The sequence below is a fragment of the Biomphalaria glabrata genome, chromosome 4 (assembly GCF_947242115.1).
Source record: "Biomphalaria glabrata chromosome 4, xgBioGlab47.1, whole genome shotgun sequence".
Taxonomy (NCBI): Eukaryota; Metazoa; Mollusca; class Gastropoda; family Planorbidae; genus Biomphalaria; species Biomphalaria glabrata.
The window spans coordinates 24,445,780-24,463,705 of NC_074714.1; the positions used below are offsets into that span (position 1 = coordinate 24,445,780).

The 17,926-nt window shown below is 40.0% G+C and overlaps 1 protein-coding gene across 1 annotated transcript; it reads left to right on the forward strand.

Annotated features, from left to right (window-relative positions):
* Window positions 1–3,985: 3,985 nt before the first annotated feature.
* LOC129925866 (uncharacterized) lies at window positions 3,986–4,934 on the forward strand. Its single transcript, XM_056027152.1, has 2 exons — window positions 3,986–4,446; window positions 4,477–4,934. The coding sequence occupies exons 1-2, from the start codon at window positions 4,251–4,253 to the stop codon at window positions 4,746–4,748; spliced, it is 468 nt and encodes a 155-aa protein (XP_055883127.1). The 5' UTR covers window positions 3,986–4,250; the 3' UTR covers window positions 4,749–4,934.
* Window positions 4,935–17,926: the final 12,992 nt, after the last annotated feature.

Here is a 17,926-nt window from a genome sequence, read left to right on the forward strand (position 1 = left end):
ATTATATGTATATTTATGTAAATAAATATCCTTTATTTTAACTTTTGTATCTATCTTTCATTGCTTTGTCTCGTTGCGTGTCTGCTCCCGATTCACATGCTGATAAGTGGGGGTGTGATTGCTTTCAAAAATAATCATCCCCTAGACATAAAACGTGCCAAACACACGTCACATTTCCCCACCTGTCACACTCCGACAACCTTTCAGCTTACAAAAAAAAAAGATTGCCAAAAATATGTTCGTCCCGCATACGGAATAAGTGCCCTGCAAAGCGTGACCGTCGTATTATAAGAAGTTCATACCGTTTTGCAAGAATATCGCTGTTTGTATTGCGGTCTTTGGTGAAGTCGTTCAAGAAGTCTTAGTTGCTTTCTATAAAGTACTCCTGTCTCAGATCCACATAGAGGGGTTGAGAGAATCACTTGTTGACACTGATTTTTGTAGTCAAGCTGAGCGGTTTATTTCGCCACACTCTCGCTTGGAGGCGTCCAAAAGCACGACTATCCCTGATCACATATCAACCTCTCTTTAAAGCAATGCGTCATTTGATACTATGCTTCCCAGATAATGTGAAATTATCTACCACTTTAAGGGATGTCTATGCGCGGTGATCTTTGGGCTGAGTATGTTTTATTGGGTGACTTCTGGAACATGACTTCTGTTTTACCGAGGTTTATAGGTTAACCAAAAAAAAGCAGCAGCGTGATGAAAATTCGTTGACCGCGAGCTGGATATCATCAGGGCCAGCCTTAGGCCTATGCTGCCGCAGTGGACCCCGAAGGTTCAAAAGCCCCGCGCTAAATCTAGGTGTAAATTATTAAATTAAACCATTATAATTTATAATAGGGTTCCCGTGGTCTCCTTGTTTTCAAGGAGCTCCTGGAAATCTCCTGAAACTCATAAAAATGTCCTTAAAATAGACAAAATTGTTATTTTGGGGTGTCAATCAATATGGTAAACGCCAGTCCTACCCGTTATATAAAAAACAGCATCGTCAGCTTTCATTTAATAAAAATGTAATGCAAATACGAATTTATTTATTTTCTAATTCAAAATCTTTATTTTCACTTATTATCTTTATCCCTACCCTTACTGGTCCGCGCTCAATCCATTTCACATAGGGCCCCGCAAATGTTAGGGCCGGCCCTGGTTGTGCAAGTAAGGCATAGATAAGCTGTGTTATGACCATTTCCTATGTTTTGGTATGGGACAGTAGACTTCGAAGCTTAAACACATTGCAATAATTCATCAGCAAAATAATAACAAAGTAAAAGCTACTTACGGGTGTACGCAATGAAAGTGTAAACAATTTATAAAGCCTTTAAAACACAATAACTAATCATACATAAAGACTAAGACTAAGACAGCTTTATTGATCCTTGCGGAAATTTGTTATGAGTACAAGGACACTTTTCCCATATAAAGACAATACAACAGAAAAATACACATAAATACAACAGACAACATAAAGAGTTCATTCAGCGACTACACACAGATATTTAATTTCATTATTTTTCTTCCATAGTTTCATAATGTATCAATGTGCAATAAGATGGTGCGCAAATGTTTAATTATGCCAATTGAATCATTAAAACTTTTTCTTGTTTGCGAAGAAAAGTCTTATTGCACTGCTGTGAGTCTAGTGACGTAAGTGGTGTTAAGTTCCATTGACGTCATATAGAAAATTTCATTCTTAAAACATTCTAGCCAAAATTAATTTTTCGATAATGAGCCATTTTCAAACCGATATAACGGTCGACCTCGAGTTTTCCCGATGTGGCCAATGAGTTGAGAATTTTTTTTTTCACTATTATGCACATACCGTGAAATTTTAAAGATAATCGTTATAGCAGTTTTCGAAATAAAAAAAATATATATATAAATATATATACAAGAAATGCTCGCTTAAGAGTATAGGATTGATGTTTGAATGTTTGAGCTGATATTTGGATATGCAAAAAAACAAACAAAAAAAAACTTTAAAGTGTTGATAATTTTTTTTTTACAAATCATTATTTTTTGGCCAATCCTCGTCAGCAGGGGTGGATTGGCTATGTGGGCAACCGGGCAAATGTCCGGTGGGCCGGTATCAAAATGGGCTGGTGGGGGTCGCCGTTTGGCCAGTTAGAATGACTATAAGTATTGTAAAAGTGTTCGGCATTCTTTTACTTTTCAAAAAGTACTTTACAGACTTAACTGTGTAATACTTAACACATAGTCCCGTAATAATGGAATCACCTAGATATATAAACATGCATAATCATGCTACTGGTGATTCACAATCCTCTATATACAATAAACCGGGAGTGACCCACCCATGGAACATACGCCAAAAGTGGCGCAGTGCACAATTACTAGTGGCGCATTTGAGCCCGAAAAAAGAAATTAAGAAAAAGCATCCCTGTCCGTGTGACTGAGAGGCTGAAACCACTTGGTGAGGGCTTGGTCATCTTACAAGGGGGCTTGAGTTCAAATCCCAACTCTGTCAGAGTTGTGTTTGCTGAGTGGTTGAAAAACCTTCTCCCAGATACCCCTTCCCCCACTGTTCCACAAAGGAGATTGGACAGTTACTAATTAGTAATAAAGAAAAACACCATTATAAACTTGTCCATGACCAGTGCATTGAACAATGAAGTAACAACATGTATGGCTTTTAAAAAAGTCTACAGCTTGCATTTAATTTAATTGATGAAATACTGTAGGACATCACAAATTACTGAAACAAATAAATGTATTTGTTGTTTATTGATGTCATTACAATGTGTTGTTTTACTGAAAAAGTGTGTCCTCAGTTTGATGCCCCCCCCCCCGCTTGATGCCACGTGCGGCCCGCACCACCTGCACATTACTAGCTACGCCACTGGGGGCATATTTTGAAATCCTCATCTTGGCTTTTGAGATGGTGCATACGCAAGTAACTTGTGAAAGAAATGTTGAAAGATTAGACAGAAAACCTGACACAAGAACTCTTGCAAGGTTTCATGTTTAAGGTTGTTGATAAAGTTTGTTGATGAGGGACTTTTTGAAATCAATATCTTGCAAGAACCTTCATGTTGCTCCCTTTTCAAGTACTATGTTTCACTCTTTGAACTATATCGAATGGTTTCAAAATAATGTAATACAGTATTCTATTCAAGTGAATTAATGTTTCAATAGTGCAAGTGTTTGTATCTTTGAGATTCCCTATAACTTCTAATTCTATCTGGTTGTAGAAATACAACGCGTTAAATGAGGTCAATCTAAACCCACATTAGCAGTTTGCGTTCAGTTTTTTTATGCATTTTCATAACTTTTGAGGGCAGGTAACAATAGATGTATGCCGATAAACATCTGGGCCGGATGGTATGGTTATGCCACGGCCAATTTTGACATCCAGTCCGCCCATGATTGTCATGCTTCTCTGCTTATAATAATTTAAATAAGGAACACTGTATACTTTCTTTTTCAATTATAATACAATTATTAAGATTTTTCTTCGACTAAGGAGACTGATAGTTAGTGAAGTGTTTTATTTGGCTAGAAACTTGTGTGATCTCCATAATTGTAATATCCGCACATTTTGTTTTTTAATGACCATTTTGCAAATATAAACAACAACAAAAAAAGATTACATGAACTGAGATGATATCATTAGTTTGTATCAGTAATGTAATTAAATGTGTAATAGCTCTGGACAACAATATACATCTGTGCTATCAACAATATTTTTACCAATTGTTTTTGTTTGGCGCGATATTATTTTTTGTGTTTTCAGGTAAAATAAATAATTGTGCGAAATTTTCATTTAATCCGAGATTGGATGTAGAAGAAATAACGTGTAATAACATTTTATCATACAGACTGACAGACTGAGTGAGTTGATATAAGCCTTGTAATCGTCAACAAATATGTGCAGCATAGAGAAATTGTAATAGTCACAGAACTTAATGTGTATGATATTAGATAATGTTTATTTACTATGTTTTAAATTAGATTCGAGATTTATACATACTGTAATGACCATGTTCTGTAGTGACTCTATGGTTGCGCACCAGCGCACGAGGATGGACTAAATGAACGGGGAGAGAGGAAGAGGAAGTGCGAGAAGATTGAGATTGCAACGGTTCTTGTTTTTGGTGATCTATGTTGATTAAACTTTGTATTATCTTTGTTCTCATACCTCGTTGAGTTGCCTCCTTTAAATGTTGTAACATTGGTATCAGAAGTGGGATTATAGGCGACCCAACGAACGGGAGGGAGGTAAGTTAGTAATGGCTTCCCCTATTATGAAACAACTAGACCAACTCTTGATTAAAGAACTAAAACAAGAGCTTCGGTATCGAGGTCTAAAGCTTGGTGGTAGCAAGGAGACACTTACAGCTCGTCTCCGGAAGGCCCTGATTGAGGAAGAAGAAGACCCGGACAGTTATCAATTCGAAGTAGGGCCAGATATAACTGAACTCCTAGGTAAGAAGCAGGAAAAGATGGAACTCCTAGGTAAGATGCAGGAAAAAATGGATACACTTGATATAGGGATTAGAACCATGCAGGACAAAATAGACACACTCGATTCAGGGATCAGGACTGAATTGGTATCGGTTAACCAGAAAATAACCACGATGGAGGTCACGATGAACCAGAGAGTCGATGTGGTAGAAAAAGACATAGAAGAACTGAAAGTTCAAGTTAGAGAAGGGCTCAGCAAGGCGCCGGTGAGTAATACAGGATCAATGTTACCCGAAGGGCTTGTAAAGATGAATACAGGATGAATGTTACCCGAAGGGCTTGTAAAGATGAAACCCCCTGTGTTTGATGGGTCCGTCTCCTGGTCAGTCTACAGAAGACAGTTTGAGGCAGCTGCTAAGGTCAACAAATGGGGCAGCGAGGAGGAAAAAGCGACCGCTCTAGTACTGGCCCTTAGAGGAAAGGCTTCCGAAGTACTCCAATCCATTCCAAACCAGCAGGATTATGCTGCTCTCGTCCAGGCTATGGATCTTCGATACGGGGACGAGCACTTACAGGAAGTTTATAGGGTCCAGCTGAAGACCAGACAACAGCGGGTCAGTGAAACCCTACAAGAGCTAAAGACGGACATTGAACGACTTGCCCATCTGGCATACCCCACAGCAGCACAGGAGTTCCTCGAAGTAATCGTCACTGATGCCTTCATCGATGCCGTTCGAGATCCAGAGCTAAAAAAGGTTATTAGAGTTAGTGGCAAGCGTAAGGCCAGCGAAGCCCTTGTGTACGCTCTGTCCTATGAAGCCGCTAAGAACGCATCCATCAACAGTCATAATGGTCGGAGACTGGAAGTTCAGGAAGAAGATTTAACACAAGTACTCAGACGGATGACGGAGGTTCTTGAAGAGTATAAGCCAAGCCGGTCACAGGGAGCTCATCGTGCGACCAGGGTCCGTTGCTGGAACTGTGGTGAATCTGGGCATATACAAAGGATGTGTAGAAGAACACTTAATCAGCAAGAAGCGATTCAGCACAGATCAGAAAGGGGTGCATGGCCTGGAGCCAATGGCTATCAGGAAAACTAACATTCGTCGGCTACAAGGGGCAGAAAACGGCGATCCAGGAAATGGGAGCCCCTGTCAATGTCACTCCAATAACTGTGCTGGGACAGAGTAGGAGTCTTATGGTAGAAGGAAGGATTGGAATTCGGAAGTATCGGTTTCTCATAGACACTGGTGCTTCACGTTCTGTCATTCGGCCAAATGTCGCAAACAGCCTTACAAATGTGAGCCTTTTCTCCCTGAAAACAGCCAGTGGAGAACTGATGCCCATTAAAGGACTGGCGGACTTAGAATTTGAGCTCGGGTGTCAGTCATTCGGGCATGAATTTTTGATAGCAAACATAACTGATGATTGCATTTTAGGTCTAGATTTTCTACAGAAATTTGGATTTTCCATTAACATTAGCGGAGGAACTTTGTTGTATGGAAATGTGGAGATTCCTTTGTTAGGTGATAGTGAAGAAGGAAACAATCGAATGATGAAAATACTATTGACGGAGGATACAAATCTGCCTGCACAGTCCGAATCAATTATTTGGGGAAAGTTAGAGAACGGACATGAAAAGTCGGGAACGGCGCTAATCGAAGGAACGGAAGACTATTACGACGGAGTGGCTGTAGGGAAAACGCTGGTCATGATCGGTAAAGATCATCAGAGAGTACCTGTCAGAATCATGAACCTTGGTTTGAGGGAGAAGCATCTACGAAGGGGTAGTTACATTGCTAAATGCCACACAATAGACCTAATTAAGAATTGCAACATTAACAACGTTTCTTTTACGCCCACTGAGTCGGTCAACCCTCAAATTACCAGGCTTTTGACAGAAACCAAGGCGAACCTATCTGAAGAGCAGTATAGCAAAGCCAAAGAGTTGATAATGAAATTTGCAGACATCTTTCCATCTGATGAGTCAGAATGCGGAAGAACAGACATGGTACAACATAGGATTGATACTGGAATAAATAGACCGATTTGGCAGCCACCACGCCGCCTTCCTCTCGCAAAACAACAGGAGGCTACAGACCTGATAGAACAAATGAGACAGCAAGGGGTCATAGAGCCCTCTAATGGCCCTTGGTGTTCACCAATCGTCCTAGTAAAAAAAAAAGATGGATCCATGCGATTTTGTGTAGACTACAGAGCACTTAATGAAGTCACGCATAAAGATAACTATCCACTCCCAAGAATAGACGATACCTTGGATACGCTTGCTGGATCACAGATTTTTTCTACTCTTGATCTAAAGAGTGGATACTGGCAGGTGGGAATGCATCCTGAGGATAAAGAGAAAACGGCTTTCTCTGCTGGCAACGGTCTTTGGCAGTTCATTGTGATGCCTTTTGGTCTCTGTAATGCTCCCGCCACTTTTGAAAGATTGATGGAGTGCGTTTAACAGGGACTTCATTGGAACACGTGTCTTGTATACTTGGATGACATTATAGTCACTGGTAGGATGGTTGAAGAGCATCTGGCAAGTCTACATGAAGTTTTTGGACGGATCAGGAATGCGGGTGTGAAAATCAATCCAAAGAAGTGCTCGTTTTTCAGGAAGAGTGTCAAATATCTTGGCCACATAGTATCAGGGGACGGCATCAGCACTGATCCTGACAAGACTGAGGCAGTAAAACGTTGGCCTACACCATCCAATATTCGAGAACTAAGAAGTTTTTTAGGACTCTGTACGTACTATAGACGGTTTGTGCCAAATTTCTCCAATATATGTGCACCCCTTCATCGATTGAAAGAACAAAAGAGGTCATTCAACTGGACTCAGGAGTGTCAAGAGTCCTTTGAAATGTTAAAAGACACACTTGTCTCATCCTCCATACTTGCCTATCCGATACCAGGCATGACGTTTATTTTGGATACGGATGCAAGCAATACCGGAATAGGCGCCGTCCTTTCCCAAAAGATTGATGGAACGGAACGAGTCATCGCTTACTTCAGTCGAAGTTTGTCAAAGGCTGAAAGGAACTACTGTGTCACAAGACGTGAACTCCTGGCCGCCGTCGATGCAATAAAACATTTTCATAAGTACCTTTATGGGCAGAAATTTATTTTAAGGACAGATCACGCAGCAATACAATGGCTTCTTTCTTTTAAGTGCCCTGAAGGTCAGGTCGCTGGTGGAACTCTTTAATCGCACATTGATACAACACTTGGCTAAGATGACAGTAGAACAGCAAAACGATTGGGATGACTACATTCCTCTATTCCTCATGTCTTATAGAGGAGCCATTCATGCAACCACTGGTTATACGCCAGCCAAATTATTATTTGGTCGGGAACTTCGGCTGCCAGCAGACCTTTTATTCGGATTGCCAGGAGAAAAACAAACGACAGCTAGCGAATACGTAACAGAACTTAGGGGGAGACTTGAGAGGGTTCATGCACTTGCACGGAGTAGGATAAAAGACAGTAGCGACCTCATGAAGACCAGATATGATAGAAGAGCCAATTCTACGGGGTTTGTAGAGCATGATCTCGTTTGGCTGTACAACCCAAAGAGAAGGAAGGGAAGATCGCCTAAATTACAAAAGGATTGGGAAGGTCCGTATCGGATTGTGAAGAGAATCAACGACGTGGTATACCGTATCCAGAGGGGTCCTCGAACTAAATGCAAGGTGGTACACGTCGATCGGTTGTATCGGTATTGTGGAGAGGAGAGAGGAACAGAGTCAGTTCGGGACGAACAGACATAAGAAGGGGGCAGTGTAATGACCATGTTCTGTAGTGACTCTATGGTTGCGCACCAGCGCACGAGGATGGACTAAATGAACGGGGAGAGAGGAAGAGGAAGTGCGAGAAGATTGAGATTGCGACGGGTCTTGTTTTTGGTGATCTATGTTGATTAAACTTTGTATTATCTTTGTTCCCATACCTCGTTGAGTTACCTCCTTTAAATGTTGTAACAATACTATTGCATTCTTGCTAAACACAGCAGTCACAGATACAGACCCGGAAATATTAAAGAAGCTCCACCTGCCCCCCCCCTTTTCCGAAAAGAAAACAACAGAGGATATACTCCAACTCTGTGACAAGTGACAGGAGCTTAAAGGGAAAAAGTTGTCCGACCCAAAATGTCCACGAATACAAAAGTGTCAACAAACGGATTAGAAAGGGAATGAAAGAAGCGAAGAAAAAGTGGATAGAGAATAAGTGTCAAGAAACTAAACAGGGACTAAACAGAAATGACAGTAAAAAGGCGTACCAACTACTACAGGACACTTGCTACCTCAAAGCATGGAAGAACCAACACAATACAAAGACAAAAACAATAGATGCTTAACTGAGGACAAAGACGTGATAAAAAGATGGACGAAATACTGTTCAGAGTTGTGTAACTTTGAAATCTCAGGAGATACAGAGATACTAAATGTCCCGGCAGTATCCAACATAGACGACTATCTGATTCTACAGTCGAAAGTAGCATCAGCAGTGGAAGCCCTTAAAAGGGGAAATCGGCAGGTGTTGACAACATTCCTGGTGAACTTCTACCGGCGTGAGGAAGAACCATGATAAATGCACTTTTTATGATTTGCAACAAGATTTGGTAGACAAGAGAATGGCCAAAGTTCTAAACACAAGCACTCATCATCACTCTTCCAAAGAAAAACAATTTACAACTCTGTTAAAACTACCAGACTATCAGCGCCATCCTAGCAAAGTCCTGTTGAAAATTATATTAAGGGGGCTAAAACCGTTATCAGAAAAAATTATATCATAAGAACATGCGAGTTTTAGACAAGGTCGCAGCACAACAGAACAAATTCTAAATACTCTGTGAAAAATACCTCCAACATCAAAAGAATATTTTCCATGTCTTTATTGATTTCAAAAAAGCTTTCGATCCAGTGTGGCACGGGGCACTCTGGGCGACAATGGAAAAGTACAACATCAATAAAAACATAATCAAAGTTATCCAGAGCCTCTACAAGGATGCCACCAGTGCGGTGTTCTTCAACAATAATATTGGGGACTGGTTTAAAACCACAGTTGGGGTTAGGGCTGCCTACTTTCACCAACACTTTTCAATATCTTCCTTAAAAGGATAATGAAACATTCTTTCGTAGGCTATGATGGTACTGTGAGCATTGGAAGGAGACGAATTACTAAGTAGCTGACTTGGTGATGCGCACAGACACGACTTCTGCAGCGCATGGTATGCAAATAAATGCCGAAAAAACAACAACAGGGCTTTAAAAGGGCATCAGTATTGGAGGTGACAAGCTCTTCTAGTGACAGTAGTTTCAAATACCTCGGAGCTATTGACTCAGATGAGGGAACCAAACCTAAACTACTGGTCCGAATCGCACAGTCCACAGCAGCCCTTTAAAAACTGAAAATAATACAGAAAGACAAAAGCATAGCTCTCGGCGCCAAAATGATGCGCTCCCTGGTCATGGCTTATTTTTATATGCTTGCGAGTCTTGGACGCTGACTGCAGAGCTAGAGAGGAGGATCCGAGAAATGAATTTGAGATGCTACAATAGGATCCTAGGTATCGCATTTAAAGATCACATCACAAACAAAGACATTAGAGATAGGGTAACAGCAGCCATTGGACCCACGATGACCTGCTCACTAGTGTAAAAAACGGAAACTACAAGGTCTTCGGGGCTTGCAAAGACCATCCTTCAGGGAACAGTACCAGAAAAAAGAAGAGGCAGTGAGATAAAGTGATGGTAATACGACATAAAGGACGAGCAGGTTTTATCTAAAGCACAACGAATGGAGAAAGATGGTTGACAAATCTTGCATGAATCCCCCACGGTCCATCAGACTAAGGAATAGATAAAGTTAAAGGTAAAAAGTAAATTTTTTAAAGAAAACACGCATTTTACCAATACAAATATATTCTAGAATCTAGAAAATTTATTTTAAAAAAATGTTTACATACATATTTTAACAATATACAGGAGATCAATCGTACTTCATAATATAATGAGGTTTTTTTTTACTACTAATAGTGATTAATTGTAAAAAAAAATATTTAATTTTGTGAAAAAACAAAACAGTTTGTATGTTTAATTTTAAAATGAAATAATTCCCTTTAAAAAAAAAGTAGCTGTTGCATTAAAAGTTTAAAAGATATAAAATTGCATGATGTCGGATTTTCAATATCTTATTATACTTAGTTCAAAAATCCAACTAATGGCAACATTGTTAGTCACCACAGTTAATTATAAATCAATATACATCTCTTGTCTTACCATGTAAGATTTTCCATTGTACACACAAAACATTGCGTCATTAGGCGGTTCTATTGTAGATTCAGGACAGACTTTGTCGAGGCGGCTATATAACAAAATCACGACTACACATATCAAATTTAAAGTCATTTTGAATAGATGAAATGACACTGGATGCTTCTTACATTAGACTGTGACTAATTGATAGATATAAAGCTAATATGAAGCTTTCTTTACACCCCCAGGGGTGTAGCCAAAAGTAGACAAACAGTTTTAGTGTCACATATTGAAGTGGTAAATTTTGAGTGCTAAGTATTATGGGGCTAAGTGAACCAAGTGTCTAAGTGCTGGATGTGAATGAATCAAATGTCTTAGTGCTACATTTGTGAATGAACCAAGTGTCTTAGTGCTACTTGTGTATGAACCAAGTGTCTTAGTCATACTTGTGTGTATGAACCAAGTGTCTAGTGCTACATGTGTGTATGAACAAAGTGTCTTAGTGCTACATGTGTGTATGAACCAAGTGTCTTAGGGGTAAGTTCTTTGGTGTTTAGTATTTTATAACCAAGATTATTAGTGTTGCATGTTTTAGATCTAAGTGTCTAAGTGTACTCTTCTTAAGTGTTACATGTTTAAAGTGTTGTAATGATAAAAGTTTTGTAATTTAGTTCTAAGTTTAGAGTGCTAAGATTTTTAGTATTAAGTGTTGTATTTCTAAATGTTTTAGTGCTGATTGTTCATAGACTTTAGAGTTCAAGCGCTAAGTAACATGAAGTTATTTTATGTCGGCTGTTTCTTAAAGAATCCTAACACAAATTTAACAAGTTTACAAAGACAGTTTTTGTGGAACGCAAACTCAATATCAGCCCCCGAAGTGGTCCACCCAGGCAGGTTTCAATATTTTCAGAAGAATATCAGAATGAAATTCTATAAAAGGCAAATGACAGAGAAGAATGGAGAAAGAAGGTTGACAGATCTTGTGTGGTGCCCCAACTGTCCAGCAGACCAAGGGATAGGTGAAAGTGAATGTGAAGTTAGATGTAAACCTGGCCTAACTGATGTCTTATAATGAGTATCTAGTTGATCTAACTGTTTTGTAAAGGGTCAATCTCTTATTTAAAACCTCAAGAAAAAAGGAATTTCCGTAAAAAAAAAAATTCCTTTAGTTTAGTGTTCCATGAGGTGCTATTTACGTTGCAGTTCACGCCATATTAATTGTTGTTTTAAATTATGTTTCGCTTTCAGAAAAAAAAAAGTAGCCGTTGCATCAGAACTTTAAATGCTCTAAAATATTACGATGTCGGATTTTCAATAGGCCTACCTTTTATAGTTGACGAGATTTAAACGGACGGATGGACAGACATTCCACATGAAACTAATAGCGTCTTTTCCCCTTTCGGGGGCCGCTTACAAAAATCTAACGCATACCTAACAACAGACAAAAAAAAAAAACTAACACAAACCAATTAATCAAATACTCAGATTACCTCTTTCAAACTAATCTTCTTACGTGCTGTAGTTATTCAGAATAATCCTTTATTATGAGTAATAAAAATGACATAAGTTTAAAAACTGTCACGTGAACACAACCTGCACAATCTGCTCAGTCTTCTTTACGTAGGATACGTTTCAGAGGCGCCATACTTTTGGAACATTTATTTGCAACGTTTGTGGTGATTGTGTTTGTATGTAGTATTGTGGATGTACTTGATAGAATGTTGGGTGTAAGAGTTAACGGATTTCTAGGTTTGTTTGTTATTTCATTGGTCCATTGGCTGGGACAGAGTAACGTCCCTTGAGTGATTGTTGTTGTTGTCAGAGGCCTGAGTTTGAGACTAATAGTAGAAGTACAGGATAAGGCAGTTTTCATAGTTTGTTGTATATTTAATAGGTCATCATTAGATTGCGTTATTTAAAGATATAAGTTCATTCTGATTACTTTTATTAAATATATATTCTGTTCTTAATATATCACTGAAATTTCTTTAAATTGTTGAAATACACTCGTTTATGTTTCCCTGTCAAGGTCAAGCTAGGAGGTTTGTTTAATAAGTTTTTAAACTTTCCTTTAAAAATAAAGATTTAACTTTTTTTTATCTTCTTGCACACAAGACATCATCTTGCAGTAAGCCAGGGGACGACAGTTGACACAAGACATCATCTTGCAGTAAGCCAGGGGACGACAGTTGACACAAGACATCATCTAGCAGTAAGCCAGGGAGAGAGAGTGGACACAAGACCTCTTGCAGGGGACGACAGTTGACACAAGACATCATCTTGCAGTAAGCCAGGGAGAGAGAGTGGACACAAGACATCATCTTGCAGTAAGCCAGGGGACGACAGTTGACACAAGACATCATCTAGCAGTAAGCCAGGGAGAGAGAGTGGACACAAGACATCATCTAGCAGTAAGCCAGGGAGAGAGAGTGGACACAAGACCTCTTGCAGGGGACGACAGTTGACACAAGACATCATCTAGCAGTAAGCCAGGGAGAGAGAGTGGACACAAGACATCATCTAGCAGTAAGCCAGGGAGAGAGAGTGGACACAAGATATCATCTAGCAGTAAGCCAGAGAGAGAGAGTGGACACAAGACATCATCTAGCAGTAAGCCAGGGAGAGAGAGTGGACACAAGACATCATCTAGCAGTAAGCCAGGGAGAGAGAGTGGACACAAGACATCATTTTGCAGTAAGCCTTGAGAAGACAGTGGGCGAAGTTTGAGCTTTGCGGGTTGTTATCATAGAAATTGACTCTAGTATACATACATATTTAAATAAGGGAATGTCGACAACATATTCAGAACAGAGGACAGGTTAGGGTTACGAGTTAGGGTGATGTTTAGGGTTATGTTAAAGAGCAAAACCATTTTTTCAAATAATTCCACAAGTATATAAACACTACTAAGAATATTCCTGAGCTGATCTGCGAAACACCTTAGGGCTAAGTATTTTAAAAACAAATGTTTAAGTGCTATATGTTGCGGTGCAAACTGAGTGTTAAAGTCTTTAGTTTCCAGAGCTAAGTATTTTAGTACTTAGTATTTTAGTGTTAAGTGTCGTAGTGCTAAGTATTGTTGTGCTAAGTGCAGATGTTCTTTTACGATCAAGTGATCTAGTCAAGAGCCTAGTATCAAGGCTAGGTTCTATTTGGAGATCAGCTAATGCTGCTGTAAACGTCCACTAACAAGGCTGTGAATAATACACATCCACTAGTCAACATTGTCTTATTATGGCGTCAGTCATATCGTGTAGCATAGCGACACCACTGAGGTTTTAACATGGCGTCAGTCATATCGTATAGCATAGCGACACCACTGAGGTTTTAACATGGCGTCAGTCATATCATGTGGCATAGAGACCTCACTGATGTTTTAACAGGACTTCAATCATATCATGTGGCATAGAGTCACTGATGTTTTAACAGGACATCAATCATATCATGTGGCATAGAGACCTCACTGATGTTTTAACAGGACTTCAATCATATCGTGTGGCATAGAGACTCCACTGATGTTTTAACAGGGCGTCAATCATATCATGTGGTCTAAAGACTCCACTGATGTTTAAACATGACTTAAATCATCGTATAGCATAGAGACCTCACTAATATTTTAACAGGACTTCAATCATATCGTGTGGCATAGACACTCCACTGATGCTTTAACAGGACTTAAATCATCGTATAGCATAGAGACCTCACTGATGTTTTAACATGACTTCAATCATATCATGTGGCATAGAGACTCCACTGATGTTTTAACAGGGCGTCAATCATATTGTTATAAACCTGGTGGAGGCACAGATGGGGGTAGTGGTGTGTGTGTAGTCAGCCGACGCAAATCGCCCCAGGCCAGCGCTAGACGAGCGTTCAACCGTGACGAGTTACGACGATCGTCCGAGACGAGTATCAACATGATGGTTCGGGAAGGATCGACGCCGTGAACAGAGCTCAGGAGCGTCACGAGGGTTGTAGTCATCTGACACCCAGAATGGTCGAGCGACATTCTGTCCGGTTCTAGAAGGCCAGTAGGGACCCTATATAAAGAGCGAAGGTATCAGAGACGAGTCAGTCACAACTTCCCGATCTACAGTTCGTTACAACGGCTCAGTACAAGTCCGAGGCGAGACAGAGAGAGACCAGTGCAAGAGTTGATACGACGGAGAGATATTTGTACAGTCTTGTGTTACGTGCTGCCAATTGTACAGTATTGGCTGTTATTTATTGACATTAAACTATTACGTTATTTTGAAGCCCAGAGTTGTCAAGTTCTTTAAGTTGGTGCTGTCTGGTGCAGTTTGCAGAGAGCCTGGATAGCGAGATTCGCAACAATATCATGTGGTCTAAAGACTCCACTGATGTTTTAACAGGTCGTCAATCATATCATGTGGTCTAAAGACTCCACTGATGTTTTAACAGGGCTTCAATCATATCATGTGGTGTAAAGACTACACTGATGTTTTAACAGGACTTCAATCATATCGAGTGGCATAGAGACTCCACTGATGTTTTAACATGACTTAAATCATCGTATAGCATAGAGACCTCACTGATGTTTTAACAGGACTTCAATCATATCATGTGGCATAGAGACTCCACTGATGTTTTAACAGGGCGTCAATCATATCATGTGGCATAGAGACCTCACTGACGTTTTAACATGACTTCAATCATATCATGTGGCATAGAGACTCCACTGATGTTTTAACAGGGCGTCAATCATATCATGTGGTCTAAAGACTCCACTGATGTTTTAACAGGACGTCAATCATATCATGTGGTCTAAAGACTCCACTGATGTTTTAACAGGGCTTCAATCATATCATGTGGTCTAAAGACTCCACTGATGTTTTAACAAGACTTCAATCATATCGAGTGTCATAGAGACTCCACTGATGTTTTAACATGACTTCAATCATCGTATAGCATAGAGACCTCACTGATGTTTTAACAGGGCGTCAATCATATCATGTGGTCTAAAGACTCCACTGATGTTTTAACAGGGCTTCAATCATATCATGTGGTCTAAAGACTCCACTGATGTTTTAACAGGACTTCAATCATATCGTATAGCATAGGGACCTCACTGATGTTTTAACATGACTTAAATAATCGTATAGCATAGAGACTTTACTGATATTTTAACATGACTTCAATCATATCATGTGGCATAAAGACCTCACTGATGTTTTAACAGGACTTCAATCATATCATGTGGCATAGAGACCTCACTGATGTTTTAACAGGGCGTCAATCATATCATGTGGCATAGAGACCTCACTGACGTTTTAACATGACTTCAATCATATCATGTGGCATAGAGACTCCACTGATGTTTTAACAGGGCGTCAATCATATCATGTGGTCTAAAGACTCCACTGATGTTTTAACAGGGCGTCAATCATATCATGTGGTCTAAAGACTCTACTGATGTTTTAACAGGGCGTCAATCATATCATGTGGTCTAAAGACTCCACTGATGTTTTAACAGGGCTTCAATCATATCATGTGGTCTAAAGACTCCACTGATGTTTTAACAGGACTTCAATCATATCGAGTGTCATAGAGACTCCACTGATGTTTTAACATGACTTCAATCATCGTATAGCATAGAGACCTCACTGATGTTTTAACAGGGCGTCAATCATATCATGTGGTCTAAAGACTCCACTGATGTTTTAACAGGGCTTCAATCATATCATGTGGTCTAAAGACTCCACTGATGTTGTAACATGACTTCAATCATCGTATAGCATAGAGACTCCACTGATGTTTTAACAGGACTTCAATCATATCGTATAGCATAGGGACCTCACTGATGTTTTAACATGACTTTAATCATCGTATAGCATAGAGACTCCACTGATATTTTAACATTGTGACAGGTGGGGAAATGTGACGTGTGTTTGGCACGTTTTATGTCTAGGGGATGATTATTTTTAATGCTATCACACCCCCACTTATCAGCATATGAATCGGGAGCAGACACGCAACGAGACGAAGCAATGAAAGATAGATACAAAAGTTAAAATAAAGAATATTTATTTACATAAATATACATATAAGGATAAAAAGGGGGAGGGTTTGCATCTATCTCTAGTATATTCTATGTTTAATCATCACTCTTGCACCTAATAAGAGAGTATGTCACTTTGTCCTCTGACTTAGCTGGTATTCCTGTTGATGTCGCAGCTGGCTGTGTCCTGGCTTGAGGTTCTGCAGCTGGAGGTGGCGCTCTAGCGGATAGAGGGACGCCGGTGATATAGTTCTTGTGGAGTCTCAATCCCCAAAATCTAATATCTGTAGTGGGCACAGTAGGGCGGGTGGCCGGCTACCGTGGGCACAAGGTTACTGCGGGCAGAGCGGATCTGCCGTGGGCAGCGTAGTTGACAGGATATGTCCAGTGAGTTGCAGAGGGTTGGCGTAGCTATGACGTCTCACACAGATCTGAATCTATAGGGACGTCGCGCCTAATAGCTTGACAGGTGGGCTGTCGAATAGGCGGGCAATGCCGATAGCGCCGAGTAGTAGAGTTGAGTAGATCTCAGTATGCAAGTGCAGTGCTGAATAGCACTAAGCACAGATGCAGGTAAATAGATCGTTGATCCAATGAATAAATAGGCAGGTCAGTGAGCTAGTGCAGTGCTGAATAGCACTAAGCACAAAGATAGTAGGTGATTCTTGATATCAAACAAATAGGCAGGTAAATAGGCAATAGGCAGACACCTGAGGAAGGCTGCGGATAAATAAAGACAAGTTAGGACATGTCTCTCATGCATCTTATCGACGCCCTCGACTGAGGTGCATTCGTCAGATTGGTGAAATTGCTTTAGAGCACAATAGGGAGATGATGACAAATGGGATTTGGAAAATAGATGGCAGATAGTAGCAATATCAAAATGTACATAAAAGGGGAAATGATAACATAAAATGTACATAGAAGGGGAAATAATAATCTCAAATGAATAACACAGGTGGATAGAGAAAGAAAAAAAGGGGGGGGGTGAATTAGGCGGTGGTCAGCGATCCTGACGGCATGTTTACATATGACCGTCTATCGAGAACAATGGAGCGCGCTTGAATGGAGAGTGTGTCCGTTCAAGCGGGGTAACTCTCATAAGAGTAAAATGACTACAGGGGAGATAATTCCTTACAGGGGAGATAATTCATATCTCTTTTCTAGACGCAGTATCAGTGCGCTAGTAAAGTTATCAAGGCGGTCAACCGAGATA

What these genes read in the sequence shown, in the direction of transcription:
- LOC129925866 (XM_056027152.1), top strand. Translation starts at nt 4,251, where the DNA reads ATGGCTTCCCCTATTATGAAACAACTAGACCAACTCTTGATTAAAGAA. An exon ending in AGATATAACTGAACTCCTAG is followed by an intron (nt 4,447 to 4,476) that starts GTAAGAAGCAGG and finishes TGGAACTCCTAG; the next exon opens with GTAAGATGCAGGAAAAAATG.